The sequence below is a fragment of the Strigops habroptila genome, chromosome 18 (genome assembly GCF_004027225.2).
Source record: "Strigops habroptila isolate Jane chromosome 18, bStrHab1.2.pri, whole genome shotgun sequence".
Classification (NCBI taxonomy): domain Eukaryota; kingdom Metazoa; phylum Chordata; class Aves; order Psittaciformes; family Psittacidae; genus Strigops; species Strigops habroptila.
The window spans coordinates 4,400,132-4,427,663 of record NC_044294.2 but is presented as its reverse complement, the minus strand read 5'-3'; the positions used below and the strand labels follow the sequence as shown (position 1 = coordinate 4,427,663).

General features: G+C 44.1%; 2 protein-coding genes across 5 annotated transcripts in view; one reads left to right on the top strand and one right to left on the bottom strand.

The window, feature by feature from the left end:
• SLC26A8 (solute carrier family 26 member 8) overlaps positions 1–16,144 on the bottom strand; it is a 23,003-nt gene extending 6,859 nt beyond the window's left edge. The window contains exons 1-14 of one of the 2 annotated variants that reach the window (XM_030473449.1): positions 16,027–16,144; positions 15,258–15,373; positions 12,154–12,399; positions 8,991–9,130; positions 8,175–8,291; positions 7,151–7,308; positions 6,549–6,713; positions 5,735–5,884; positions 5,435–5,517; positions 4,921–5,068; positions 3,874–3,987; positions 3,717–3,794; positions 2,214–2,309; positions 1,576–1,682 (exon numbers count right to left, since the gene is read on the bottom strand). In XM_030473449.1, the coding sequence (XP_030329309.1) occupies positions 1,576–1,682; positions 2,214–2,309; positions 3,717–3,794; positions 3,874–3,987; positions 4,921–5,068; positions 5,435–5,517; positions 5,735–5,884; positions 6,549–6,713; positions 7,151–7,308; positions 8,175–8,291; positions 8,991–9,130; positions 12,154–12,320 (1,523 nt within the window). In that variant the 5' untranslated portion in view covers positions 12,321–12,399; positions 15,258–15,373; positions 16,027–16,144. Of the gene's footprint in view, positions 1–1,575; positions 1,683–2,213; positions 2,310–3,716; positions 3,795–3,873; positions 3,988–4,920; positions 5,069–5,434; positions 5,518–5,734; positions 5,885–6,548; positions 6,714–7,150; positions 7,309–8,174; positions 8,292–8,990; positions 9,131–10,507; positions 10,609–12,153; positions 12,400–15,257; positions 15,374–16,026 lie in introns of those variants that run through there. The other variant, XM_030473450.1, reaches the window with a different exon arrangement.
• MAPK14 (mitogen-activated protein kinase 14) overlaps positions 15,973–27,532 on the top strand; it is a 25,860-nt gene continuing 14,300 nt past the window's right edge. Inside the window, exons 1-5 of one of the 3 annotated variants that reach the window (XM_030473457.1) lie at positions 15,973–16,545; positions 23,326–23,455; positions 26,241–26,299; positions 26,677–26,788; positions 27,309–27,338. In XM_030473457.1, coding sequence (XP_030329317.1) covers positions 16,430–16,545; positions 23,326–23,455; positions 26,241–26,299; positions 26,677–26,788; positions 27,309–27,338 — 447 coding nt within the window. In that variant the 5' untranslated portion in view covers positions 15,973–16,429. The remainder of the gene's footprint in view (positions 16,546–23,325; positions 23,456–26,240; positions 26,300–26,676; positions 26,789–27,308; positions 27,339–27,532) is intronic. The other 2 variants (XM_030473459.1, XM_030473458.1) reach the window with 2 other exon arrangements.

Here is a 27,532-nt window from a genome sequence, read left to right as displayed (position 1 = left end):
CCTCTCCACTAGATACACCAACCGTAACTTAGAGGGTGTGAGGACAAAAGGTTATTCACTCATAATCAGGGTTCTTTGAGTAGGGGTGCAGTACACAAGCACCGCCTTCAGCCACACTGGTGTCCTCAAGAGTGTATAATGTCCCATTTCTAGCTCTGGAACACTTGGATTATTGTTATTACGCTAGAAAACATGTTCCCTCTCGTCTCCGCAGAGCTCTCCTCAAAGATACATTTGGTGGAGGCAGCTGTAACCTGTGCTTGGAGCTGCACATAGGCTAGATCTGATCCAGAGCTCATGCAGAAGCATTAATGCAGGGTTTTGCCTTGAAGGAGAATCTCCTGGTTTGGGGACCATGCTTTGCTAGTGGTGCTGCATGATTCTGGGGCAAGTTCTGGTTAGTTCAGGGCACGAGTGGAATAAACACATGGCTGGCTGGCTGGTTGCTGGGGAACTGGAAGGCAGTGGGCCCTGGTGTATGGAAAATTGTTGTTAAGACACTATTCAAAGCAATCTGTTTGCAGATAACTTCCCATGCTTTTTTAAGCATAATGCCCTCACTGGTAGGAAATTGATAAGCATTAATGTATCCTGAAGGTAGTATGGACAACAGGGAAACTTAACTGAACTGTGGCTGCCAAAATGCCCTTTCACAATGCTCATTAAATGCCAAGGCAAACTCAAGAGCATAACTCTGAGCAGAGCTAATACAGTAAGTCTCAGACAGCAACTGACATTCTGACCTGGAGGTATCCCCACAGAGCCACTCTGGAACAGATCACGAGCAGTTCAATATTTACAGCATCTGAGTTACTTCCTACCTCTTTCCATATTGTTTGAGAGGCTTCAGTCTACTCAGACAAGCGCCTCCCTATCATGGCAAATCTCATGAGGTGTGGCTTGGATTTATGAATGATTTTCCTGTTTGGATTAGCAACTAATAAACTGAGTAATGCATGCCTGACACAACTTCCCTCCCCTATCACAACCTGAGTTGACAGGGAAGATAAAGCAACTTGGTAGATGGCAGTGAAGACTGAGCAATTTATTTGAAATAAAGGCACAACATCTTATTTTATCCCTATACGAGTGTGTATAGAGATCACCTCTCCTGGCTGATGCCTACAGCACAATAAGCAGCCTTCAAGAGCATGACACACCTGAAGAAGGGACCATAAACTTGAGGAGATTACTGGATGGTGACAGCATCAGGTTAGATATAAGGAAGAAGCTCTTTACTGTGAGGGTGATGGGGCACTGGAACAGGTTGCCAAAAGAAGTGGTAAATGCCCCATCCCTGGCAGTGTTCAAGGCCAGGTTGGACAGAGCCTTGGGCAACATGGTCTAGGGTGAGGCATCCCTGCCCATGGCAGGGGGGTTGGAACTGGATGAGTTTAAGGTTCTTTCCAATCCAAACCATTCTATGATTCTACGATTCTATGACTAGGTCATCCAGAATGACCTGACTGAAATATTGATGAACATGAAACAGCTTTTTCACTGTCACATGTATAACGCTCTCTAAAACATCAACTCTAAGAAAAACCAGTATTTTGTTTTAAAAGTTACAAGTACCTGTGTAACCTAATGGTGATAAGGAGGAACGCGAACCCCATGGCGATCACTAAACCCATATCAAGACCAAAACAAAGCACTGCAGCAAAAGTTACCAGCCAAATAACCTTTAAATGAGAGAGAGAGAGAACATGAGCATTAAAAAGGTGAAAAAAGATCTCTAACTCAGCCCCAGCATTTACAGATTGCAGACAATATAAAGGCCTGGAAATGGTAATACATGAAAAGCTTTGTTGGCACATCTAGACCTGCCCAGTCCTGGAAGCAATTGCAAACAACGATCACAAATTCCAGTTCAAATCTCGAGACATTTTATCAGGGCCTCAATAATTAGGAAAACCCACATCATATTGGGGGTCTTTATGAGAAATCCTGCACAAGAGCTGACATGAGCATGTGGCTCTGTCTGGCAGCTTAACAATTGCCTTCTTAAGGGGGAAGAAACAAGAATCCATTTTCCCTCTATAGAATGAATTGCAAATTGATTTGAAGAGATGTCAATACAGTTTTCTTCAGGACATATTTCAAAGGATCCCTTTCCCAAGGGAATGGCCACTGCTTTGCCCTGCCCTCGTGAAACATCCATTTCTCCCTTTAAGACGCATTCCAAATCCTAGGTGACTTTTCCTGGCACTTACGAAATAATACTTATCCTGTCTCCACAGCAGGGGGACGTCCCAAAATTTTTGAAGAAAAGGAGACACGTTAAATACCACAATAGCAGCCAGGATACACTGTGCAAATCAAAAAAATAACATCTATTATTTTGTTATTTTTTTGTTTGTAACCACAAACAGATACCCATGACAACCTGCTTGAAATTAACACCTTATCATAGCTTTATTTCCATCATTAGACATTAGGTAGAAGCCCTTCCCTGTGAGGGTGCTGAGGCGCTGGCACAGGGTGCCCAGAGAAGCTGTGGCTGCCCCATCCCTGGCAGTGTTCAAGGCCAGGTTGGACACAGGGCCTTGGAGCAACCTGCTCTAGTGGAAGGTGTCCCTGCCCGTGGCAGGGGGTTGGAACTGGATGAGCTTTAAGCTCCCTTCCAACATGAACCATTCCATGATTCTCTGATTCCATGATTTTTATAGATATGTGTAACAGTTCTCCTCTGATCTGCAAACCAACATGAAACCAACATATAATGATTTCACAATCGCTTCTGCCAATACAACTGGACTTCCTCTTGAAAAGCTCTGTGTAGTTTCCATTACTGAGTTCTTCTCCTGCAGCACTAGGAGAAAGGCCAACACTATCTGCAGCATTATGAGTTGCTGTTTCAAAGGATGGTTTCAATTAGCACAGGCAGTTCATTGCCAGATTTAGAAAGTTGTCTGACACCATTTGTTGAAACAGCCTCTTAGCAAAGAGGAGGAGACTGAAGGGAAGTAGATGGTTAAATTCTGTTTTGTCAACTAGTTTCGGGAAAGGGATTTATTTTCCCATCTTACAACAAGGCCAGGAAAAAAAAGTCAGGAAGTGGTTCCCTAAGAAATCTTACCAAATAAAAGGAAAGTCTAGATAAAATATAAGGGAAAAGTGGAAAACTGAGTACTCTCAGTAATCCACAATAACAAAATGTTTATGTGTATTGCAATGGCAATGCAAAATCCACAGAAGGCAGTTTAATTCTCCATATGGTTTTAAAATAAACCTCAAAGACTGAGCTAGAATCAGAGCTACTAACCCCAAATTTCCATTAGGAAAATTTTATTTACACTAAAGATTTTGAAGCACCCATCTTGGAACCACTTATAGTGATGCAAGAGAGAAACTCATGGATTTCTTACACAGATGTGCAAAAGCTTGAAGATGTGAAGCTAGAAGTGAAACACAGTGTTTAACTTAGAGGCTGCCAGTGAAACTGCAATCCAGTTTTAGCCCATGAAGTTTAGCTTGTACTGATCAGTGAGAGATGGGAGACAGATGACATACCCATTACCTAAGATGCTGGCCTGCTGAAATTTAGGAGTGTTTAGAGTCATTGCTTTGGTTTGGCCCATCCCTGAAAACAATTAACTCTAGAGCCTGATTAATCCTTAACAATCCAGAAAAATCTTCATATTACACTTAGAAAAACCTTCATTTTATGCCTAAAAGTAAGTAGGCTGCTGCTGGAACTACTTCAGTTCGCTTACATTAGGTATCATCTGGAAAAAGTGTCCTAGATTCAGCGCAATCACCAGCATCACACATGCTCCAATTGCTGCTGCTAACTGAACAGAAATCCCACATCAGACAGGCCTGACGGAACCATTTACTTCCTTGTAAGTAAAGTTTGGAAGCCCAACTCACCTGTGTCCTTCCACCTGTCCTCTCCTGAATGACAGTTGCAGAAATAGTACAGCTAACAACAAAGCTTTTGAAAAATGAGCTGCAGATATTGCATAGCCCCACAGCTATGAGCTCCTGTAAAACAGACACAGAAGGAAGCACAGAAGACCCCAAACAAGTGACTTGCCTTCATAGAAGTAGCTTACCAAGAATTCCTTTCCTTTTGCCCATGCTTGCTGGTTGCTCATCTGCGTTGCTAAGCTCAGGAAACCACCTAGAAAGCAGGGCTAAAGGAGCTCTCTTAAAACTCATACAGTTTACACAGCTGAGGGTCACATGGACCAAACAATTCAGTTCCATCTTTCAAAGAAATCCACCTAGAACCCCAGAGCTATGAAACACTGACTTTTAAGCTGCCAAGTGGCAAATCTCAGTACGCAGCATAGTGCACCTGGAGAAAAGCTGAGTGGAAAAGACATTCCCTTTACATTTATCCCCTGAGGCTTTGGGAAGTCAGGTCAGCTTCCTTACTGGCTTAGTTCCATCCTAGTAAAGATCCAACGCCATCACAACAAGCTAAACACGCAAAATACCTAATGTTTGCTAACTCTAGCACACTGGAAATTAACATGGTTTTTGCTTAAAAGCCTCTCAGAGCAATCACTGAGCACAGAACCCATATACTGGGATTCACAGTATACGAGAGAACATATAGAGAACAACTACACCTGCTCTGGCCATTTACAGTTCCAGCTATCATGCTTTTATAGCCTTGTGGATTCATGAGATCAATGGTCCTCAACGGTCAGTTACAGTACTACATGTGTGTGAGATTCATCCCAATCCCTGTGAATACACAAAAGCCTCTTGGTCAAAGGCAGCTGTGGTTTGGCCTTCATATTATTGGCTTTTAATATCCACTTTCCATAGGGAAGGGTAACAAGTTGTTACAAAACCATCATCTGGCATATTCACTTGCATTTCTACCACTGTCAGGTAGTTAGTGGCTTTGCAAATCAAATTCAGCTTGTTTCTTCTCCTAGGAAGTATGTGTAGTTGTGTTCTCACCTGATTGCTGGCGATACGGTAGCTATGCAGTGAAGCATACCTCTCCCCAACAAAAACAAGGAGGAAATAGCTTACAATAGCAATGGAGAAGGCATGCAGTATGACCTTGTTCAGGTTTGATACATCTGGCACTGTAGGAGGCAGAAACCTGCAGAATCAGAGAACAGATGAGTTTAGACCTGAGCTCTGTCCACAGTAACTCCAAACCCAGGATTACCATCGCAAGCATCCAGCACCCCACAGAAGATGCTCTCAGCCTGTAAGACTTTTACCTCACACAAAATGCAAATTCCTTCCTCTGTGTGCTAAACAAAACCTGAATCTAATGGAGAAAACTGTTGTTTGAATTCTACATATGCGCGGAAATGCTGATGCAATTAAAACTCTTGAAGAGCTATTCCTCTAGTTGTATGTCCCAGTAAAATCAACCCATATCAGATTTCAAAAACAGGCTGAAACATCTATGATCTCTTATCTCAAAAGTACAACCTCATAAGCAGCATAGATAACTAACCTCTGAGGAATCATACTGACCACAGCATTACTAGATTCAGCGTGAAGATGAATGAAATTAGAAATAATGGTGACTGTGATAATCTGGGAAAGAAAAAAAGAGAGAGATACCAGAGATTAGACAGCATTTCCTCATGAAGCTGTACGCAGTCTATGAAAAGGCAGTTAATCCTGTAGGGGTATTTAAAGGACTTAAGCACAGATTCAGTGTGCAAGGAATACGTGAAATGTGTTGTGAAATAAAGTATATTATATGCTGTGTTAGTTCTGTTATTGCAGTGGCATTCTGAAGATCACTTACCAAGAGAAGCTCCAGAGGAAATGCCATAAGACTACGTTTATAAACTATCATGACCGATGCAGTGACTTGTAGTACAGCCATGCTAAGCAAAAACAGCAATATGCTGGTGGCATTAGCCTTTGGGATAGCCAAGAAGAAATGAAATAGATTCTGCAAAAGAACCATCAGAGAGCGGATCAGAGGCAGATACTACAACTGTGTTTATACTGCAGGAGATTGACTTAAGCTGCCCTGACACTTGAACTCATCCTCTCTGATACTGTGGGATCTTCAGTTAGAAAAAGAGAGATGCTAAGAGCATAAAATATTAAAAATAAAATCTTGTCTATCTGCAGCTACAGATTTGCACAAATAGCTCAGATCTACTACTGTCATTCTTCTCTCTTCTGCACTACCTTTCTGTCAAGCTGATTGACATTATTAAAGTAAATGAGGATGAATTAGCATTAACTTGTCTTTAGCTTAGAGTCTGCTGCTTCTTTGTCAGAAAGATACTGTGTGCCCAATAGCTTGCCCATGATCATCTATTGAGGAAAAAAGTACCTTTTCCTCTAACCTTTGCCTTACTACAAATACATTCTAGAGCTATGTAAGTAATTAAAATATGCACACAGCCTTTTCTTGTTGCGTCTCACACCATAAGCTCCCTACACCGTTCAAGCCAACAGGAAGGTGAAGTAAACCACAGCTGAGCCTGGTACAAATATCCCTTAGCAACTGACTTAGAATGGAATTGCCTTCCATTTCTGAAGCTGTTCTTTTCTTTCCCCTCCAAGAAACATGCATTTCTTCGACTAATAATGCATTGACTCACATAGAAAATGTCCAGGGGGCTCGCAGGGATGTCAAGCACGATGTCAAAAATAAAGGTAAGCTGTGCTACAATGACATGCACTGCTGCTGCAGTGAGGCAAGCATCGATGAGGGGCTTCGGCACGTATGTTTTTACAAGCCCCAGGCAACAACAGCCCAGCAGCAACTGCATGGAACAAATGAGAAGCGAGATGTGATACAATTCTCAATGTCTAAACCCACTCTTCTTGTTTTCATGTGACTCTTCACTGCCACACATGAGGGACAGCTCTTTGAACACACCATTTTCATTATGCACAATTAAGTAAGACACTGCCAAACCAAAGCAGGAGCAGTTCATATCAAGTGTGTGCAGTTATGCAGGACTACATAAGGGTCCACATATTGCAGAACACATCAATATTAAACCTACCATATCTTTTCCACACAGCATGACAGGAAGAGACAGACCTTCCTGTCCCACTTTGCACAACATATGTATTGAAATATGCTGAGCTCAGTATTTGTGGTATGAATATGCAAGCAGTTCCAATCCTTGTATTTGTATGAAGAATGCACATAAGGATACATCAATTAAGGATATAAAATAGATTCGTCCTCTACCTGAATGATGCCAGTCAAAAATGTTATTGATGCAGCAAGTGTTAAGGCCTGAGAAGGGTCTGAGTAGTTGTCTGGTGACCCATTAGAGGACAATGTTTGGTTGAAATTAAGTGTCTTCAGAATGTTTGTTGCTGCCATATTTAGGATGCTGAATGAGCCTGGAACCAACAGAAGAGAGAACAGAAAATGGAACTGCATGACATGCTGCAACAAAGCTTTATGTTAAACCCACAGAACCATCTCTTCCCTCTACCATCTATCTGTGCAGTATGAGACAGTCTATTCTCATTCATATATATATGCCAAATATATAATTAATTTTTACTGTTTCTAAGTACCTAAAGTTTTCAAAGCCCTGTCTGAAAATTCCAGATTCCTGCCATTTTACAAGTGAAACCTTCCTTCTGTCAGATGCACAAGAAGAAGATTTTAATATAAAACACAAAAAATGGAGCTGTCAGGAAGGGTGAAAAACAGAGAAAGAACTAGCACGTTACCTAAGAGGCCACAGCTCCACGTACTCACTTAGTATGATAATGTGAAGGGCCTTCTCACATGTAATAGCATTTTAATAAGCTAGCTTCTGAACAAATCAAGAGTTCAGTCATGGCACGAAACTGCATGCAGAAGACCATGCAGAAGGCCAGAAGCCAAACCATTATTCACATCCTGGGAGTAAATGTGAAGGAGCTCCCACTGGTCCTTTAAGTAGGAGCCGTGCCCGTGACACTCCAGCATCTCCCTCGTACTCGTGTGTGTGACACAGGAGCTAACTCACATCCTCAGAGGTACAAAGCACCTCGCAGCTGAAATGTGACTGACTTGGTGGAATTCTCACCACAGATGAGCTACAGAAGTGGAACAACGATGAACTGAGAATCTTGGGGTCTGGATTCTCACCTCACCTAAACAGCATCCGCCTCTTAGATGATACAGATAGCACATCTCACCTGCTTTTTGAAGCAGCATTGAATATAGTCTCAAAGTCTTGCAGAAACATTTCACAGTACAAAACAAACCTCACCAATTGAGATATGACGTGAAGTCCCAAATATAGCATATGTCATGGAGCAGCAGAACGCAGAAAGGAAGCCATTGGTATTTGGCAGAGGTAACCTGGTCAGCCAAACTCCCAGAAGCCCTGGAAAGTAAAAATTTGTTTCCAAAATCAAGCACATTGGGAAGGTGCTCTATCCTTGGTTACTGCTTTTAAGGAAAATTTTGCTGATAAAAACCTGACAACCTTTATAAAAATCCCAGTTCAGGACCCGATAAAGCCAGGCCAGTTAGTGACAACAGCCATTGTTTTACAACACAGCCCTTGCTAATCAGAAATCACAGAATCACAGAATCACAGCCTGGTTTGTGTTGGAAGAGACCTTAAAGCTCATCCAGCTCCAACCCCCTGCCACGGGCAGGGACACCTTCCACTAGAGCAGGTTGCTCCAAGCCCCTGTGTCCAACCTGGCCTTGAACACTGCCAGGGATGGGGCAGCCACAGCTTCTCTGGGCCACCTATTAGCAGGGGACTGTGCATGTGAGTATCTAACAGACCTGATTTTGTGAGGCAGATTTTAAAGACCATATTATTTTGTGTGAAGTATAGGAAAGTGCTGCTATTAGTTTGTATTTTGAGTAGTGTCCTGTCCTTGAAATGACACCCTGTAATGTCTGATTATAGAAAAGAATTTTTCCTGCAAATATGCAAATAAAGAGGTTAATGATTTAAGGAACTTCCCATGTAACCTGACGATGTTAGAACAGAAGCACATACAGAAGATAGATTGTGAAAAGCATGATATACAAAAGGAAACTAGTGTGGTTTTTTCTCTCTGCCTACCTTGAGGAATCTGAAACATCCCAACACTTAGGCCTGCATGCAGATCCCTCATGATCCATTCTCTGAACCGATAGGAAAACAGCCAGTTCAGGACAGGGAACATCATGAGTATGATCTTTCTGAACCTTCTCCAGGAGAATCTGAAAAGCACCAGATAAGCTAAGCCATAGGCAATTTCTTTTACAGTCTCTGCAGTGCTTCTGCACGGCCTCATGCTCTGCACAGAAGCCACAAAGCTGCGGTAGCTCTCTTCAGGCACCGTGTCCTGTGAACCACGTAGGCATTGGCCTTCCATGGATCCAGCTGGCACCCACCATGGATCCTACACAGGCACCCCCCTGCCTTTGCATTCCATTCAGATGAAGTGCAAATACTCTCATGTGCATTCATATGACAGCCTGTCAGCGCCGAATGCATCAATTACTTGACCTCATTAACACCACAGCCAAATAGGAGATGGTGTTTTGATTCCTCCTGTCCTGAGCTGGAAGAAAAGCATACAAACACATCGGGGGTGGCAAAAATAGACAAACCTATCCCATCTCCAAAAAACCAGCCAAATGTTTCCTGTATGACATGATTGACTAAGGGGATGCAAGCAGGACTTGGCCTATGTGATTTAGTTTGTGGATATGTTTTTGAATCAGAATTTCCAGCAGGTAAACTGACGAACCCCATGACCCCGTGCTCCTTCTTCCCCTTTTCAATCCCTTGGCAATGTTGGTGATTTTCTATTTACAACCAAAATATAAGTGATGCAGTGTCTGCCCAAGGCTTCTGGCTGCCTTGAGCAGTGGCTGTGGGGACTGAGCCCAGGTGACATCACTTTGTTGTCCAAGGGGACTACAGACTGGGCTGACAAGCAGATACAAAATGGAGAACAGAGGAAACACAGGGAAGTGGAACAGGAAGATAGGGAAGTGGAAAAGAAACCAGGAAAAGAGTATGAGGTAGCAAGGCAGACACAGTTCTTCAATGATGAGTGGCAGGACGGAATAAAGTGATTTTCTTACTTAGCATCGAGTGCAATGATAAAGTTTCCAATAATATTAGCTATGACTTTAGAGCAAAATTCTCCCTCTGATAGCTGGGCAAGACTTATTTTATTGCACCAGGTGTTTCTAGGTGGACAGACTTTTAATTCTAGATCACATGTTTTAATTCTAAACAATTCAACCCTTTTGATCAAGTCATTTTATTTCTCTGACTCCAGAACTTCCTCCAATCTCCTTTTTTAGTATTATAAAGACAGCACTGGAACAGAAGGCTATTGCACAATTTGAAGGATCTCACTATTACAGAAATTAATCAAGATGACAAGTCTTCCTGGTGAGTGAAAAGTAGAAAACACAATAGCAACTCAAACCATGGCTCCATTTGCCTTCACTTATCACCAGGAAATTACTTTACAGCAGTGTAAGTCAGACGTGACCCATAGTTTTAGGCTGCAGTCCCACACAGAGCTGAGCTGATGTAAGAGCTAGTTATACAGAAAGAGAGAGGTCTGGCTCCCCTACCTTCCTTTCTCTGTGTGGTCCTGTCCCTTCTGGCATGGCAAGCTGATAGATTAGCTCACCACACCTTGTGGAACCTCACCTGCAGTAGACTTGAGTCTCAAGTCCTGCCAGGGTCTCAAAACAACAGTTTAATTTTCAGTGTACGTTCAGTGTACATGCTGAAACAAAGTCCAGATAAATAATGAATCAGAGATTTTGTATTTACTTTCTTAGGAGGACTTTGTGGAGTAGACATAGCCATAACCATTGACAATCCACTCTGGATGCAAAAAGAGACTCAGAAAAAAACCCGAGATATTTCTAGTCACAGAATCCAAATAGTAGATCGGGTTTGAAGGGACTGGTTTGGGTTGGAAGGGACCTTAAGATCATCCAGCTCCAACCCCCTGCCACAGGCAGGGACACCTTCCACCAGAGCAGGTTGCTCCAAGCCCCTGTGTCCAACCTGGCCTTGAACACTGCCAGGGATGGGGCAGCCACAGCTTCTCTGGGCACCCTGTGCCAGCGCCTCAGCACCCTCACAGGGAAGAGCTTCTGCCTCAGAGCTCATCTCAATGTCCCCTCTGGCAGCTTAAAGCCATTCCCCCTTGTCCTGTCCCTACAGGCCCTTGTCCAAAGCCCCTCTCCAGGTTTCCTGGAGCCCCTTTAGGCACTGGAGCTGCTCTAAGGTCTCCCCTTCAGGAGCCTTCTCTTCTCCAGGCTGCCCCAGCCCAGCTCTCTCAGCCTGGCTCCAGAGCAGAGCTGCTCCAGCCCTCGCAGCAGCTCCGTGGCTTCCTCTGGACTCACTCCAGCAGCTCCATGTCCCTCTGGTGCTGTTGCCCCAGAGCTGGATGAGGACTGCAGGGGGGGTCTCCCCAGAGCATAGCAGAGGGGGAGAATCCCCTCCTAAGTCAAACAAAACTAAAAGGGAAGCTGATGAATGGGCATCCTATTTTTTTAATGTATTTCGCTTGCTGGAAGAACATCAGGAATTCTCCTGTGCTGCCAACAAAGCAGAATAGGAGTCTCACTGCCAAGTTGAGTTGCAAGGTAGCTGCAGGCTACATTCTGCAGGACTTCTATGGCAGAAGAGATGCTTCTACTCCCAGTATAATGCCCAAAGGAGAATTTTATTAGATAGGAAATTGAGGCTGTGGAAGCCTTTATGCCTTGTAAGTACCTTGGCCTCACCCACTCTCCTCAAGAAACACAGGAACATAGCCCCAAAATAATGAAAAGCAGTTCAGTCAATCTCAGTCATACCATGGTGCAACTTTCCATGTCCTCAGCTAAGAGGGAACAGAAAAAGGCTCTTGAAATGTAAGAAGTATCAAAAGGCACAAATCAGAAAACAGCAAATGAAAGCCTGTGTCTGACAGAAGCACTGGATGAAACTACAACTTCTGGCACTTTCTCTTTACACTTCATCTATCCCTCTCTGTGTCATAGTCCTGAAGTGAAAAGACACTTTTGCAGATTGCAAAGAGTACCTTTGGTAGTGCAGTGATCTTGTATGCTTCAGGTGCAAGCTGCTGTAACTGGGTGTTCTGCTTTGGTTACCAATCAGTGCAGTTCAGCATTTTAGTTAGCATCTTTTTTTTTACTCTTGGGCTTGAAGATTCTCCTTAGTTTCTTTACCCCTGATAAAATCCTAGCATAGAACTCACCTGCAATACAGCCGTCTGTTCTTTCTTGAGATTTGTAGTCCTCTGCCCGAGGCAGAGGGCGCTTCTCTTTCACAGTATGCCTGCAAGTGCTCCTCAGTCTGTATTTCTCTCAGGACCCTGGAAGCTGCTGGTTGCTTGCCAGTGCCCATAGTGTCATTGAGCGCCATGTCTTCCTTCTGACCACAGTCAGGCACATACAGAGGAACAGCAAACGCTGGAGACCACAAGAAACTCTTGGCACTGAGACTGAAAGAAAAAATAGGGTCACTGATGAAGTATCTACTAAAACCAAAACAAAAAGTGTAAGTGATCAGTCCATCCCAACATAAGTCCTGTGAAGTCAGTAGTTACAGCAGGGATAAGCAAGGCTCTGGAGACTGAAATTCATGAAAGACATGCTGCTCTTGGGATCAAACAAATTAATTGCCAAATCAGTTGTAGGAATACTGGGTCCTTCTGGAACTTGTCTTGTTCCTACTTTTCCTAGGGAAGAGCAGCCTGCATCCCCTCCACTTTGTGATCCCAAAAGCAGGCCCGTGTTTAAGGAACTAAATACAGTCACTCTCCATAAACTTATCACAGCTGAGGAAACAGTTTGAATTCTCCTTGTTTCCAATCTTGGAGGAAAAAAAGGTTGAGTCTGAATCATACAGAGAGCAGCTAAATCTGTGGCTGTTAAAATGCCACAACTTGCTGTATAAAATTGGTATCTGATACCGTTCAGGTTTTTAAATCCTGAAAATGACTGACTTGCATTCCTTAGAATTTTAGTATCAGGAAGGAGATCTGAATTCAATCACTGTCACTCAGAATAAGTAAGATGTGAATTCCTGAAGTGAATACTAAGTAAAGGGCCAGTGCAAGAGCAGATCTAAGACAAAGTTCTCATACCAACAGCTGTGGCAGAAAATAAATTCAAATCCAGAGCTACCACGTGAAAGTACATTTAAGAAGTGTGGTGATATGTAGCAACATATTTTTTCTGTGGGCAGAACTAAAAGGAAATATAAAAAGGCTGTAAGTAAGCAGTTGAGAGTCTACTCAGAATGCAGTTTAAGTTTCAAGTAAAATTATCATAGAATCATAGAATAGTTAGGGTTGGAAAGGACCTTAAGATCATCCAGCTCCAACCCCCTGCCAGGGCTGGGACACCTTCCACTAGAGCAGGTTGCTCCAAGCCCCTGTGTCCAACCTGGCCTTGAACACTGCCAGGGATGGGGCAGCCACAGCTTCTCTGGGCACCCTGTGCCAGCGCCTCAGCACCCTCACAGGGAAGAGCTTCTGCCTAATATCTAACCTGAACTTTCCCTGTTTCAGTTTGAACCCATCACCCCTTGTCCTATCACTACAGTCCCTGATGAAGAGTCCCTCTCCAGCATCCTTGTAGCCCCCTTCAGACACTGGAAGCTGCTCTGAGGTCTCCACGCAGCTTCTCTTCTCCAGGCTCAACAGCCCCAATGTTCTCAGCCTGTCTTCATACGGGAGGTGCTCCAGCCCCTGATCATCCTCGTGGCCTCCTCTGGAGTTGCTCCAACAGCTCCATGTCCTTACGTTGGGGACACCAGAACTGCACACAGTGCTGGAAGTGGGGTCTCGTGGGAGCAAAGGGGCAGAATCACCTCCTTTGACCTGCTGCTCCCGCTCCGGGGATGCCGCCCAGGATACGGTTGGCAAATAATTGGGATTTAAGTTTTCTCCTCATATTTAATTTCCTGACCCACCAGGATCAGTTTGTACAGGTCTAATGCTTTGCATCACTGAGATCTTCTACTTCTGATCCAGCAACAGGGACTGAGCACAGTATTTACTGTCTTGTGAGACATCCACCAACACATACACAAGTCCCAGTCATTCTAAACCACAGAGATTTAGAGTAGGCAAGTCTCAAACACCATCCCTAGGGCACAGCTTCTCCCTATTTTTACAGAGGAGATAAATCAATGTCTTTCACAGGTGAATTTTAGAGCCATTTCATTCATTAGCTTTTTATACCAAGTCCAAGCATTTGAAGCCTGAGCTGTTTCCGACATCTTTGAGCACTACCACCTCTTTTCAAGGCAAGGTAATACAAGAAGCAAAATTAACAAGATTCTAGAGTTTGTAAATTGAAGGTATGGAAAAGGCCAGCACACCAAGAAGTAGTTCTTTATTAGATGCAAGCAGTGGTAACATTCAGCTCTTCACTCCTGGTATTTGGCCTTCAATGATGGCTCACAGCAGCAGAGGACAGGGTCCCACTCTATTATGCTGCACAGAGAAGGGTTTTGCTGTGGAAAAATGGTGTTTTAAAAGCAGAATATGTTTGTCCTGCACAGGACTGCTAATGAGACTCATCTTCCTCATGCTTGAGATCAAAAGCTGTATGTCCTTAAACACAAATCCCTATTTATTTGCTGTGACATTCCTGGCCTGTATCAGCACCAGTGTGGCAGCAGGGCCAGGGCAGTGACTGTCCTCCTGTGCTGGGCACTGGTGAGGCTGCACCTCGAATCCTGTGTTCAGTTCTGGGCCCCTCACTGCAAGAGAGACATTGAGGTGCTGGAGCGGGGCCAGAGAAGGGCACCGGAGCTGGTGCAGGGCCTGGAGCACAAGTGTGATGAGGAACGGCTGAGGGACCTGGGGGGTTTAGTCTGGAGAAGAGAAGGCTCAGGGGGGACCTTATCGCTCTCTGCAACTGCCTGACAGGAGGATGGAGCCAGGAGGGGGCTGGTCTCTGCTCCCAAGGAACAAGGGATGGGACAAGAGGAAACAGCCTCAAGCTGCACCAGGGGAGGTTTAGATGGAGCTGAGGAACAATTCCTTCCCCAAAGGGTGCTCAGGCATTGGAACAGGCTGCCCAGGGCAGTGCTGGAGTCACCGTCCCTGCAAGTGTTCACACCCCGTGTAGCCGAGGCCTCAGTGCCATGGGTTAGTGGCAGCCTTGGCAGTGCTGGGGAACAGTTGGAGCGGATGAGCCTAAAGGTCTTTTCCAACCTGGTCAGTTCTATGATTCTGTACTGACAACCTGGTGAAGACACCATGGTCTCCATGCCAAAACATGCTTAACCTGAAGCACTTAATGACTTCATGAAGTCTCAGGCATGTACTTGAAAGCAACCACATACCTCTGATACTGCAACGCCTATCGCAGTATTAAGTCTATTCTCCAAACACACAGAAACATCAAGGCAATCTGGGCAGGGTGAGCTTCACTCTCCTCATCTCTCCTGGCTTGCAGCCCCTGGAGGGGAACAAAACGTCCTTAGGAAGAGCTTGTAAGACTTTAGAAGCACTAGAGCTGCAATTACCCTGATTTACACGGGGCGGGCTGCTGCTCTGTAGCACTGTGCTCGGTGTCCCGGCAGGACACCCTGCGCCTCAAAGGCATTTTTTACCTATTTTCCTTATTTTTTCCTAATTAAAGCACACCCTGCAGGGACACTGCGCAGGAAAGCCACGCAGGGCTTGTGAAAAGGCGAAAGAGGGGCTGCAATTTCCGAATCAGAGCTTATTTGCACCAGAAAAGTCTCACCCCGAACCGTGACACACCCCCTCAACGCTCTGCCCCAGCGCCCGCCCCCTCCGCCTGGGCGACGCCTTCCGCCCCGTTCTCGCGAGAGGCCGCCGCGCTGGTTCCATATTGGGTCATCTCTGCGCTGGGCGCCTCAGCTCTCGCGAGAGTTGTCGTGACGGGCGGTTGGGCTGCGCTGTCGCGCCAGGGGGTGTGTGTGTGTGCGGTGCGGGGCGGGGGGGCTGTTGGTCGGTGTTCCGGGCCCCGGCTGCGCCGCTCGGGGCGGGGCGGCGGGAGGTGCGGGGTAAGCTCGGTCCTACCTCCCGCGGCAGTGCCTTGCTTACAGTGCCCCGCGGTTATCGCCTCAGCTCACCTCACCTCACCTCACCTCACGGGGTTATCCCGCCCCTCGCTGGCCCGGGGGAGGGACGGAGGGAGCCGGTAGAGCGGGGCGGGGGGAGGCGGTGTCAGGCGCTCCGCTGTCACCGCGCCCGCCCCTGAGGTGAGGTGAAGGCGGGAGGGGGGAGCGCAACCGGCTGCGCGAGGCGAGGGGGGCGCGCGCGAGCGGGCGTGAGGGGACGGCGGCGGGGCGGGCGGTGCTGCTGCGGGGCCGCCCCCGCCCGCGGGAGAAGCGAGGCGGGGAGAGGAGGGGAGGAAAGAAGGAAGAAGTTGGTGCTGCTGCTGCTGGAGGAGGTGGCGGCGGCCGCGGCGGTGGTGGTGCTGCTGCAGCCGCGGGCAGAGCCTCCCCCTCCCGCCGGGCCGGGCGGGGCGGGCTCCGGAGCAGAGATGTCTCAGGAGCGGCCCAAGTTCTACCGGCAGGAGCTGAACAAGACGGTGTGGGAGGTGCCCGAGCGCTACCAGAACCTTTCCCCGGTCGGCTCCGGGGCCTACGGCTCCGTGTGGTGAGTGCCGGAAGGGGGCCGGGGGTGGTGGGGGTGTGTGTGTTTGCATCGGGGGCTCGCTCGGCCTTCGCGGATTCCTCTTAGCCCCCAAGCTTTTTACCAGCAAGGAGCGCTTCTTCTGCCGGTCTGAGAGAGGTGCTGCCGGGAAGCCGCAGTCTCGTCTTTGGAATGCGGCGGGGATTGCACCACATGGCAGGTGGCACTAAAACATTTTTGCAGGGGAAGATAATCGTGTCCCAACCCTTCCCCCCCCGAATGATCTCATATAGGCATATTTCACCGAGCCTCCTTGCAGTTCGTAGGTGGGGGGTGGAGAGGGATGGAGCCTGGCAAGTCCCTCTGCAGAGCTGAGGGCCTGGCAGCTTCTTGTCCCTGTTCCTTTCTGGACCTGAAGAAGAGATTATATTTGAGGCAATTGTATTTTTAATCTGTTAATGGGCAGGGAACTTAGAGGGAAGGCTATGAGAGCTGTTTTTGCATCCCTGACTTGTTTACCAGTATCGATATTTTCTTGCAATGTAGATCAACACAAGGAAAACTTGTTTTATTGCTGTAGAATGACAGAATTACTGCAGTATGCACTGCCTGGGAGAGTAAAGTCCTTGTATGAGACCTGCAGAGATACAGAGAGCTTGAAGATAAGAGTTTTGCTTTTAATGTTTATTAAGGAGCAGAACATCTGACAGGTTACACATGCGACATGCAGCACTGACTTAATTTGTAGTTTCTCTGCTGAAGTATGTTGGATCATCAAACATAAATTAAGTGGATTGCATGCATTGTTTAATCTTAAAGACAGGGTTGTGTTTGAAACAGTTTGGTGTCTAGACTTCAGCAGTCACGTAGTATAAAAGTGTTCACAGTATAAGTAGGAAGTGTCTTCCACATGAACATTCTGGGTTTTATTCTGTGTTCTTTGGCTCTATCCAAGTGTGATCTCAGTTTTCAAATCTGGGTGCATCATGATTGCTGCTAGATTTGAGCAGGCATGCGTATTTTTTAGCATAACATGTGAATTTGTATTGTGAATATCATGTTTCATGGTAAGGAGGGATGCACACTGCACTTTGCTAGTAAAGAAAGTGAGTTGTTTTGCATGTGCTGCAGTTTTAAAAAACCAGGTTCTCAGCTGTTCTTACTAACAATTTTATAGCAGCAGGTTGAGTTCAGCTTAAATAACATGCATTTCTTTAAGCTGCTATGCCTCAAGTGTGCAAATGCTTGTATTTCATGACAGACAAAGGCTGGTCAAGTCTAGTTGCAAGATTAACCACTGTACTTCTGAGGTTTTTTTACATAGAGGGGTTTAGTTTGGTGAAACTAATGTTTGGGCCTCTCTGCCACAGCTGATAAATACCGTGTCAGTGCCACAGTTACACCGCTCCCCAAATGTAATGGGAACTGAATTTTCTCCTTGTCTTGTCCATTGTATTTTTTGAGGTTGCCCCTACAGCTTCTAGCTTGTTCCTCTTCTGTTCCCCCCCCCGCCTTTTCCCAATCTCCATTGTGCCTCTGATACTTACAAAGTTTGTTTTCACAACCAATAACTGGAGGCTTTGCATCATGAATTTCCTGTTTTGCTGTGTCAAAACTTTCAAAGATTGTGCAACTGTGTTCAGAGCAGATGAAACAGTTTGGTGTTGGAAGCAATTCCAGTCATGTGGCACGAGTCTCTTTACACTCTGCATTAATGGTTTTCTGTATGTTCTAAAAGGATGTTTCAGAAAAGGTATAGTGCAGAAAGACTGGTGATGTGGAAAGGGTGTCAGAATTAAATAAACCCCCCTGCATATATATGTATATCTTTTATTAAGCTGCAAATGGTGATGTATTTAGGATATTCCTGCAATGACTTGTCCTGCTCTCTGTCCCTGTGGAGATTTCTCTCCCCAGTAATAAGTTACCTGGTTTCATTTGAGACTTTGAGGTCGTCCCTCTGCATTTGAATAGTAAATTGCAGGGTTTTAACCACCCTTAAACTGAATGGTTAAATATACTTCCATGTATGCCTACTGCTTTGTTATATTAGAATATAATAAAATGCTCTGGTGTTCATTTAGTTGTCAAGATGAGAGGAATGAGGAATTTGTAGAACTGAGGAATTTCTAGAAAGTGTGTGTGTGGAAATTAATTAAAAAAAGAAAGAATTAAGCCAGCAGATAATCATTTAAACTATGGAGCTGTCTGCTGTAAGCTGCTTTAAGTATCTAATGTGAGTGTGACTTGGAGCACCTCAACACAAGAACCTGACTTTATTTTGTAGTCTGTGGATGGAGAGAAGCATTTTCTGCAGGAAAATGGGCACTGGAGGCACATGCTTGGAGCAAATATCCCAGTGTTTTCTGAAGTGTTATATGCAGTATCAGAAGAATGACATTCAAATGGCCAACTTGGGGATTTTTCAGGATCTCTTTTTAAAAACTGCAAGTATGTGGAGATGCAAGTAGGATTCAGTTCCAAACCTTCAAGAAATATCGATCTGTGTCCTCAGATTGATCATTACTAAGTCACGTAACAGTCGCTGTGACATCTGTTGTGTGAAATGTTATTTCATTTATTCTTGCAACGGTTTTGTATATCCATATAACATAGTCTCTTGCACAAAGAAGATTTTTGTAACCAGGTCTACACTAAAACACATGTGGCTTCCTGATATATCAATCTTGTAATACTCCACATGAGGAGAGGGCTGTAGAGAATGCTTGTTCGTAGATTGCCAAGTTTTGTGGCCCTTCCAAAACCTGTGATTTCCTCCTATTTCGACCCACAGTTGTACCAACACTGACTGGATTTCCTGGGGATTACAAAGATACTGAGATAATTTCCCTCTTTTTAAACTAACAGAGAAACATTATGGATTTAAGAAATTTAAAAACATTAGGCTCCAGAGGAATCACAGGATCAGCCAAGTTGGAAAAGACCTTTAAGATCATCCAGTCCAACCGTTCCCCAGCACTGCCAAGGCCACCACTAACCCATGGCACTGAGGCCTTGGCTACACGGTGTGTGAACACTTGCAGGGCCGGTGACTCCAGCACTGCCCTGGGCAGCCTGTTCCAATGCCTGAGCACCCTCTGGGGAAGGAATTGTTCCTCATCTCCATCTAAACCTCCCCTGGAGCAACTTGAGGCCGTTTCCTCTTGTCTTGTCACTTTTTACTTGGGAGAGGAGACCAACTCCTACGTCACTACAACCGCCTGTCAGGCAGTTGTAGAGAGCAGTAGGGTCCCCCCTGAGCCTTCTCTTCTCCAGACTAAACCCCCCCAGTTCCCTCAGCCGTTCCTCAAAATGAAAATTAATTGAAGTAACCACCCTAAATTCACCTTTGTTGCTCCTCCATGGACTTTTAGTTTCTTTTTACTGATGCACTTTCATTTTAAGCATACTAATCCCTTATCAAAGCGTTCAGGTGCCTCCAGAGTATGTATGCACTTGGAGGGACAGGTGCCTGCTGCTCCAGTAAGGTGTGGTAGATATGTGAGGAGTGATATGAAGAGGGTATAAAAGTGAGTGGGATGAAGCAGCCTTACAGGTCGGATTAGCAGCACACACTGGGGAGGGGGCAATTGCGCAGGTGCGGAGCTCTGGAAGCGAAAGTGAGTAGCTTGAACTTCATGGGAACTTTGTATGTTAAGAAATGACATCAGTGTGAGCACATTTGTCCTACAGAGTTTTTTATTGCAGCTTTCTGAGAAGCAGCAGCCAACAAAATAGAGGAGATTAAGACTTACAACTTCTTATAGTGTGTTGCGAGGGCAAGCGACTGACATGCGCATATAGACTGAACTCTGCAGCAGCGTGTGTTCATGATAAGCTGCCAAGTAGGGTTTTTCTGCCTATAAGTAGAGGTGCATAAATAAATTCCGAAGGTACCGCTAGAGAGGTTCAGTTCCCTTGGGTACTGGCATAGGTGCTAGTGGTAGGCAGCATTGGTGTTTGGTAAAAGTGCACAAAAATTAACATTCTGATCATCAAATGTTTAAATAAATTGCTTTCTTTAATTTTGTGTGTACTTCAATTCCTCAGATGACTTCACATTTACTTCTGAGAAGATAGAAGTCGAACCAATGGATAGATTCTCTAAAATAGTTGTTTCCTTTTAGCCCTTCTGTTCTGGATTCAATTCAGGTTAGCTCAGAATGGTACTTTTAGCTCACTTAGGGTGAGGTGGATGCAGCTTGTGTGCGACAGCACAATACCATGTTAGAGGTTAAAAAAAACCATGATAAATTCAAATTTGTGCTGATGTTGTTTTAAAAGGATTTAAAACTGTGGCTCATGCAGGTTTTTACTAGCTGGGCTTTTTTAGCTGAAACATCATCAGTGTAATGCAGCTGTTTTAAGTCTGTGATGAAAGTCAACTTAATGTTCTTTAAACCCTTCTCCAGCCTGACAGCTCTTCTGTAGCTCTATGTTCCTACGCGTGAAAACCATGAGGCAGTTATCTGTATTGGCAGAAAATTATTCAGCATGCCTTTACCTGCAAAGAAACAGTCTCTAGGCCTCAAATGTGACTGAACTTAGAGTTCTTGTGGCTTCAGGAGTAGCTCTAGGTTGTGAATATGCAGTAATAGAAAATTTTCTTTCCTGGGCTTGTGCCTTATGTTGGTTAAATGGTTTCTCAGTACTGCTGATTGCAGTTCTCCTTGGAGGTTGTACATCCACAGGGGAATGATGACTTGATATGACCCCAAAAATGTCATTAAAAAGAAGATGAAATTGAATTTCCTTTGGACTCTGAAGTAGCTGATGTTGGTGGCTCTCAAATCTGCTCTAAAGACAATCTGGTGGAAAACAAGAGAGGAGTCTGACTGTGTAGCTGTGAACGTGGTTAGTATGCAGGGGATCCCTTTCTTTTCAAGATGAAAGAGATACTGGTGTATGCTGCCTTTTGTACCCAAAACATTTGAAAGCTGCTAAAGATACCTGCTTAATTCCCAACAACATGTGTTGAATTATGATGACTAACCTTATTTTTGCTCTAAGTCCTAGAAACCACCTTAAGTATCATTAAAATACTGCAATATAATTACAGCCTGAATTAGGGATGTTTGTATATTGCAAAATGGTTTACTTCAAAAAAAACTGAATTCTGTGTTCTGTGAAGTGTTGCAGCTCAAATACCAATGTGAGGTGAGGTGTGAAAACTTGCTGGTTTGAAAACAAGATTGAAAAGTGAATCCTTAATATCTGCTTTTGTCTGTTCAAGCCAAGTGAGGGGGACTGGTGAGTGGAAATGGTCAGTAATGGGCATGATCCGGGGCAGTGTGGGATACTTTGGTGCTCCTGTGATCTACTGTGTAGCTGTATGGCCATGGCTCTTCCCACTGTGTGTGTGCTCATGTACCCCTTAACAGAGAGAGGAGGAGATACTCTTCCTCCATACTGCCTAGTGGGTTTTCCCACTCTCTTGCAAGACCTGAGGGGAAGATTGCTGTTGGTAGAAACAAACTTCTTATTTTGTTTTCTATTTCTCATAAACCTCATCTAGCAAGTTCCATGGAAACTGAGCAGCTCTGAGATAAGGAGTGTCTTTGCAAGTTCATTCCAGTTAGTTGCTTTAAAAATAGATGACAACTACATTGTGGGGGGGGGGGGAAATATGCATTCATGGGTTTGTTCTGGGACTACTTTTGTGATTGGGTTTGAACTTTCTGTTAGTTAAGCTGCTACACACATTTCTCTTAGAGGGATTTTCCAATCTAGTTGATTCTGTGCTTATCAAGAAGTAGTACATGCTCACTTTTAAATGGAGTTGGGAGTTTGCCCTGAATCAAACTGCAGCAGGAAAATAAACAAATATTGTCCTTCTCTGACTTTCTCCATTCGATGCTTTCCTCTTGTTTGTTACCTTGTATTGTATGACCTTGATTTCACATCCTCTCTTTCTCCTTCTCCTTCCTTTTTGACAAACCAGAGCTGTTTTAGGTAAGAACATCGAAGAAGAGACGAAAGAGGAGTAATTTGGTTCAGAGCTAAACAGCTTTACATTTCTTTAATTCCTCAACTATAAGCCCTATGCTCAGGAAGATTTTATGCAGTGTATCAGAAATTTAACATAGTTCTTAATGCGTGAGATTTTTGTTTTGGAAGTATCAGGCTTCTGCTTCTTAATATTATAAAGAAGCTGTATAAGGACTTACTTCAAAAGATGGTTTTACAGTACAAAATATCAAATATATATACATGTAAAATTACCAGATGGGCTGGAGTTAGTCTTTGTGGATTCTAAGAAGAAATATTGTTTATGTATGCGAAGTTCCTGCTAAAGGGGCAAGCTTTGGTCATGTACAGCTAAATATAATTTGCTTGTATACATGTTTTTGGTAACAGGACTTGAGGATTAGTTATGATTTACCAAAGAAATGTGATTTCAGCTTCAAATGTGATTAAGCATCACAGTTGATTTTGTTAGGCACAGACCTTGGATTTTTATATGGACTTTAAACCATAAAAGTATTTTGAGCACAGCATTTTGTGATGAAGTGTGGTGTGTGAATATGTGTTTAGGAATACGGATAATATTTACAATATTTCCCTTTACTGTTTGAACAAGACTCATTTTTTACACATTTGCTGTAGAAACCAACAGTTGTGTCAATATGTGGGGGTTTGGGGTGGGGATATGGACTGTGGACCAGGATGTCTAGAAATTAGTTTCACTAATGCTGTTGACTGTGGCTTAGTGTCCCAGGAAGCTGCTGTCTGGAGTTGCCAGATGTGGATTTGAAGGTGTTTAATAAAAAATCATTTTGCTAATTTGATTTCTCTTTGTTGTAGCTCTGCCTTTGACACCAAAACGGGGTTGCGTGTGGCTGTAAAGAAGCTGTCCCGACCATTTCAGTCTATCATCCATGCCAAGAGGACCTACCGAGAGCTGCGACTGCTTAAGCACATGAAACACGAAAATGTAAGCTGAAGGAGTAAAAGTGAAGTATGAAAAGGTGGCCTGAAGTTGCACTGTCCAGAGAGCATCCATCGGGATTGGATGTTTGGATCTTGGTCTAGTGTGAGGCATCCCTGCCCATGGCAGGGGGGGTCAGAACTTTATGATCTTTAAGGTCCTTTCCAACCCAAACCATTCTATGATTCTATGTTTTTCTCCTAATGCTAAATACAAAGCTTTTAGTGGTCCAGGGGGTTATAGCTGTAGAAAAGCATGTAGATAAAAAGAAAAACCCAAACCCAATAAATATATAACGAATTTTGCGTAAAAAAATCCCTTAGTGTTTCCTAGAATGATCTGGAAACTGCTGCTTAGCAGGTTCATGCTGTCTTTAGGTTTTAGGACACAAGTGATATTTGGTTTGGCTTGCCTGTGTCAGAAGGGGGTGGAGTAGATGGTCACTATTTCTGTAGGTAAAAGGAGGGGTGGAAATCAGATGGCTTTTCATACAAGCCATCTACTTAAATCATCAACAGAGAAACCAAATAGGATGTGACGAGTGTTACATTGAGCTGGTTTTTGGTATAACCCCAATTCGGTGTAGAAAACAGTTCTGTGTGTTTGGGACATTAACACACCATCACATTTATTTTGCATGCTGTTTGGAGCAAATAGTCTCATAACCTGCCCTCTGTAGAGCTGTCAGGATGTCAAAAGGAAAGGAATGCTCTTGATTTCTCTTGTCTGAGCACATTCCAGCTTAGCAGAAGGGAAACACTGTTTTGGAAGCAAGCTGAGCAAGCCCAGGACCTTCATCTACCACAGAAAGCCAGATCAGCCTGATTTCATTGGCAGATTGTCCTTGGGTGGTCTGTTCAGATCTTCCCTTTGGCAGTGGTAGCTGTGTGTTGTGGCTTCTAACCACTGCAGTCAGCAGCTCATTACCCCCAAATCTTGTTGGCATTTTTAGTGTGACTGACATAATTGGAAGTTTTAATGCATATTCATACTATCGTCAGCAGTTCTTCCTCAGCACCTCTGTGTGATACCCATGTCTCAACAGCAGAGGTAGCATTTGATCCTGCTTATATCCACCCCTGGAGTTCTTCTGGGCCTTTTCTCATAGCTGATGAAAACTTTGAACATCTGCATCTATAAAAAGAAAAACCAAACAACAAAACAGCGTATCAATCCATTTTGTCTAAGATAATAAGATTAAGCAGTGAAAATGAGATTGTGACTGGTGCTACAGCAGTTCTGTGGCTGGCACACGTTAGTATTTTTGGATTAGTATTGCCAGGAGCCTATGTAGCTTTAAGAGTGACTGATAAAAGGAAGTTGTTTGTATATGGAAATATTTATTATCAGTTCATCATACCGTCATCTGTCTATGGGAAATTTATCTAGGTTGTGGTTTAAAAATCCTGCAGATGCAGAGATGTTCAGAGCTGGTTCAGGCAGGATCATCACTGCTGGTGTCTTGACTAGTCACACCTCAGTTCAGAAGTAAACCGCTTGGTTTTGCGAGGTGCAGACCACAGGAGCAAATCTAGAAGGTTCAGTGGGTTAAGGGTCTTGAAAAGGGAAGAGGAGTTTTTTAGAGGTAGATGAAAAGAACCTGTCTTTTCAGCTCATACATTCATAAAATAATATTTGCTATTAGCATGAGGAAAATAAGGTTTAAAAGCACATTTCAGTGAAAATAGAATGAACTTTGTCAACCAAATGGATATTTGTTTTTTTTAATGCTGTTAATGATCTGGAAGACAATTACGGATAATAAGGTATAGTTCTTTCCCACAGAGTAACACAAGCATATCCTTTTCCTCTCTGATACAACAGGTTAGCTGTAGATGGAGAGGTGGAGTAGCTGCTCTTTTGGCAGAAAATACGAGTGACACTGTCACACCTGTCAGCTGTGTTTGAAAATTGGGTGCTCATTGCATGGCTGTTTGCCTGACTTCTTTTCCAGTGTAGTTGTCATTATTCATTGCTTGGATGTTATGGATCCTTGAATTTTTCTACCCATTACTCAGTACAAGTGAAACAAATCATAGAATCCCAGACTGGTTTGGGTTAGAAAGGACCTTAAAGCTCATCCATTTCCAACCCCCTGCCACGGGCAGGGACACCTTCCACTAGAGCAGGTTGCTCCAAGCCCCTGTGTCCAACCTGGCCTTGAACACTGCCAGGGATGGGGCAGCCACAGCTTCTCTGGGCACCCTGTGCCAGCGCCTCAGCACCCTCCCAGGGAAGAACTTCTGCCTAATATCTAACCTGAACTTCCCCTGTTTCAGTTTGAACCCATCACCCCTTGTCCTATCACTACAGTCCCTGATGGATGCTCTCGTAATACTCTTCTAATTCTGATTTTAGCATGGAGTCAACAGTGTAACTAAGAACTGAGCAGGAAGCAGGCAGTTTTGTCTGGTGGTTGATTTTTGTTGTTGTTTTTCTCATCCATTTATTTCCTGAAAAAAACTTTAGATGCTTTTTGAAGTAAGTTAATCTCAACCAGTGTTTACACCTGCCTTTAGTTACAGCTCCCATTTGATGCTTTAAGTGGGTGGCTGGTGTGAAAAGACAGCTGTGTATTTTTAACCTGAGCTATTCTTTTATGCAAGAATTGAACATTTGCTTCTGATCTTATATAAATACTAATGTGTCTACATCTGAATGATTCATGTAGTTGGAAGTGAAACAGCTACTGGAATGAGTGGTTTCTGTTCCACAAAGGATCTTGGTAACTGTATCATATTACACTATGAATGTATTTCTCAGCTTTTTCACTGTACTGTTTCCTTTCTAGGTGATTGGCTTGTTGGATGTGTTCACCCCTGCCAAGTCTCTAGAAGAATTCAATGATGTGTAGGTAACTTCTCTGAAAACTGCAACAAAACATTTTTTGTGTCTTCCTTACATCTCCCAGATGATTACAAAAGTATTTGCCATCTTAGTTCATCTGCCACCATTCTTAAGCAGTTCTGAATTCCAGCACAAAAGATCCTGGAACATCCCGAAACTACTGGACTCAACAGACTTGCTCACTTGTGTTTTATTGACTGGTGCTGTAGGAGTCAGCCTGCTGATCCATAAAGTTCATGACTTTATTTAGTGTCACGAGCCATGTTTCATTCAGCAACACACTTTGGGACAGTCAGCCCTGCTGCTGGCACCTCATAGGGAGTTCTTATCCTAATCCCAGAGAAGGGATTGCTTCATAGCCCATTTCCTTTTATTCCTAGGTACTTGGTGACACACCTGATGGGAGCAGATCTGAACAACATTGTGAAATGCCAGAAACTTACTGATGACCATGTGCAGTTCCTCATATACCAGATTCTTCGGGGACTGAAGGTACTTGTCCCCGTCCTACCTGAATGTTGATGGCTCATCAATGGGAGGTGGACGTTGACGACGAATGTCATTTTCTCAGAGATTCATATCGATACATAGTGGGGGTTCTGTAATTTTCCTATCATATCATGGGATAACCTTTTATTACTCTTTCACTTCATACCTCTTTCGAGCTCTGTCAGTAAAGTTAGTTATCATTTAATCAGATATTTTTGCACATACCTATAGGCAGAGTCTGGAAGATGATGAACTGAGCTGCCCTCTCATCTGCTCTGACTGTGAATCTTCCATTTCCTCAGTTTTGTTTAGTTGTGGGGTTCCCCTTGGGGTGGCATTGCCTTGGGTGATCCTGAGGAGAGGCAGAATGAGACACTGCCCATAGACACACGCTCGGTTCCTCCTTCAGACAAGCTGCAGTGTTTGAGTTGGGAGGGATGGGGTAGGACAATAATTGTCTAGTGAAGAAACATGAAGGAGGCCGCTTGGACTGTTACATAAAACTTGTCATCTTGCTTTACAGTACATCCATTCAGCTGACATAATACACAGGGTGAGTATTTATCCTAACATTGCTTCCTGTACTGAACCAAGGGCTTTAAAATTGTGGCACAGAATCTTACAATGCAGCACCTATAGAAAAAAGAAGAAATTTTCCAAGAATTATCTGGGTTAACCAGTCAAAAGGTTAAATGTAGGAGGTGGTTGTCAAGATTCTTAGTTTCTGTTCCTGCTGATGTTTGGCTT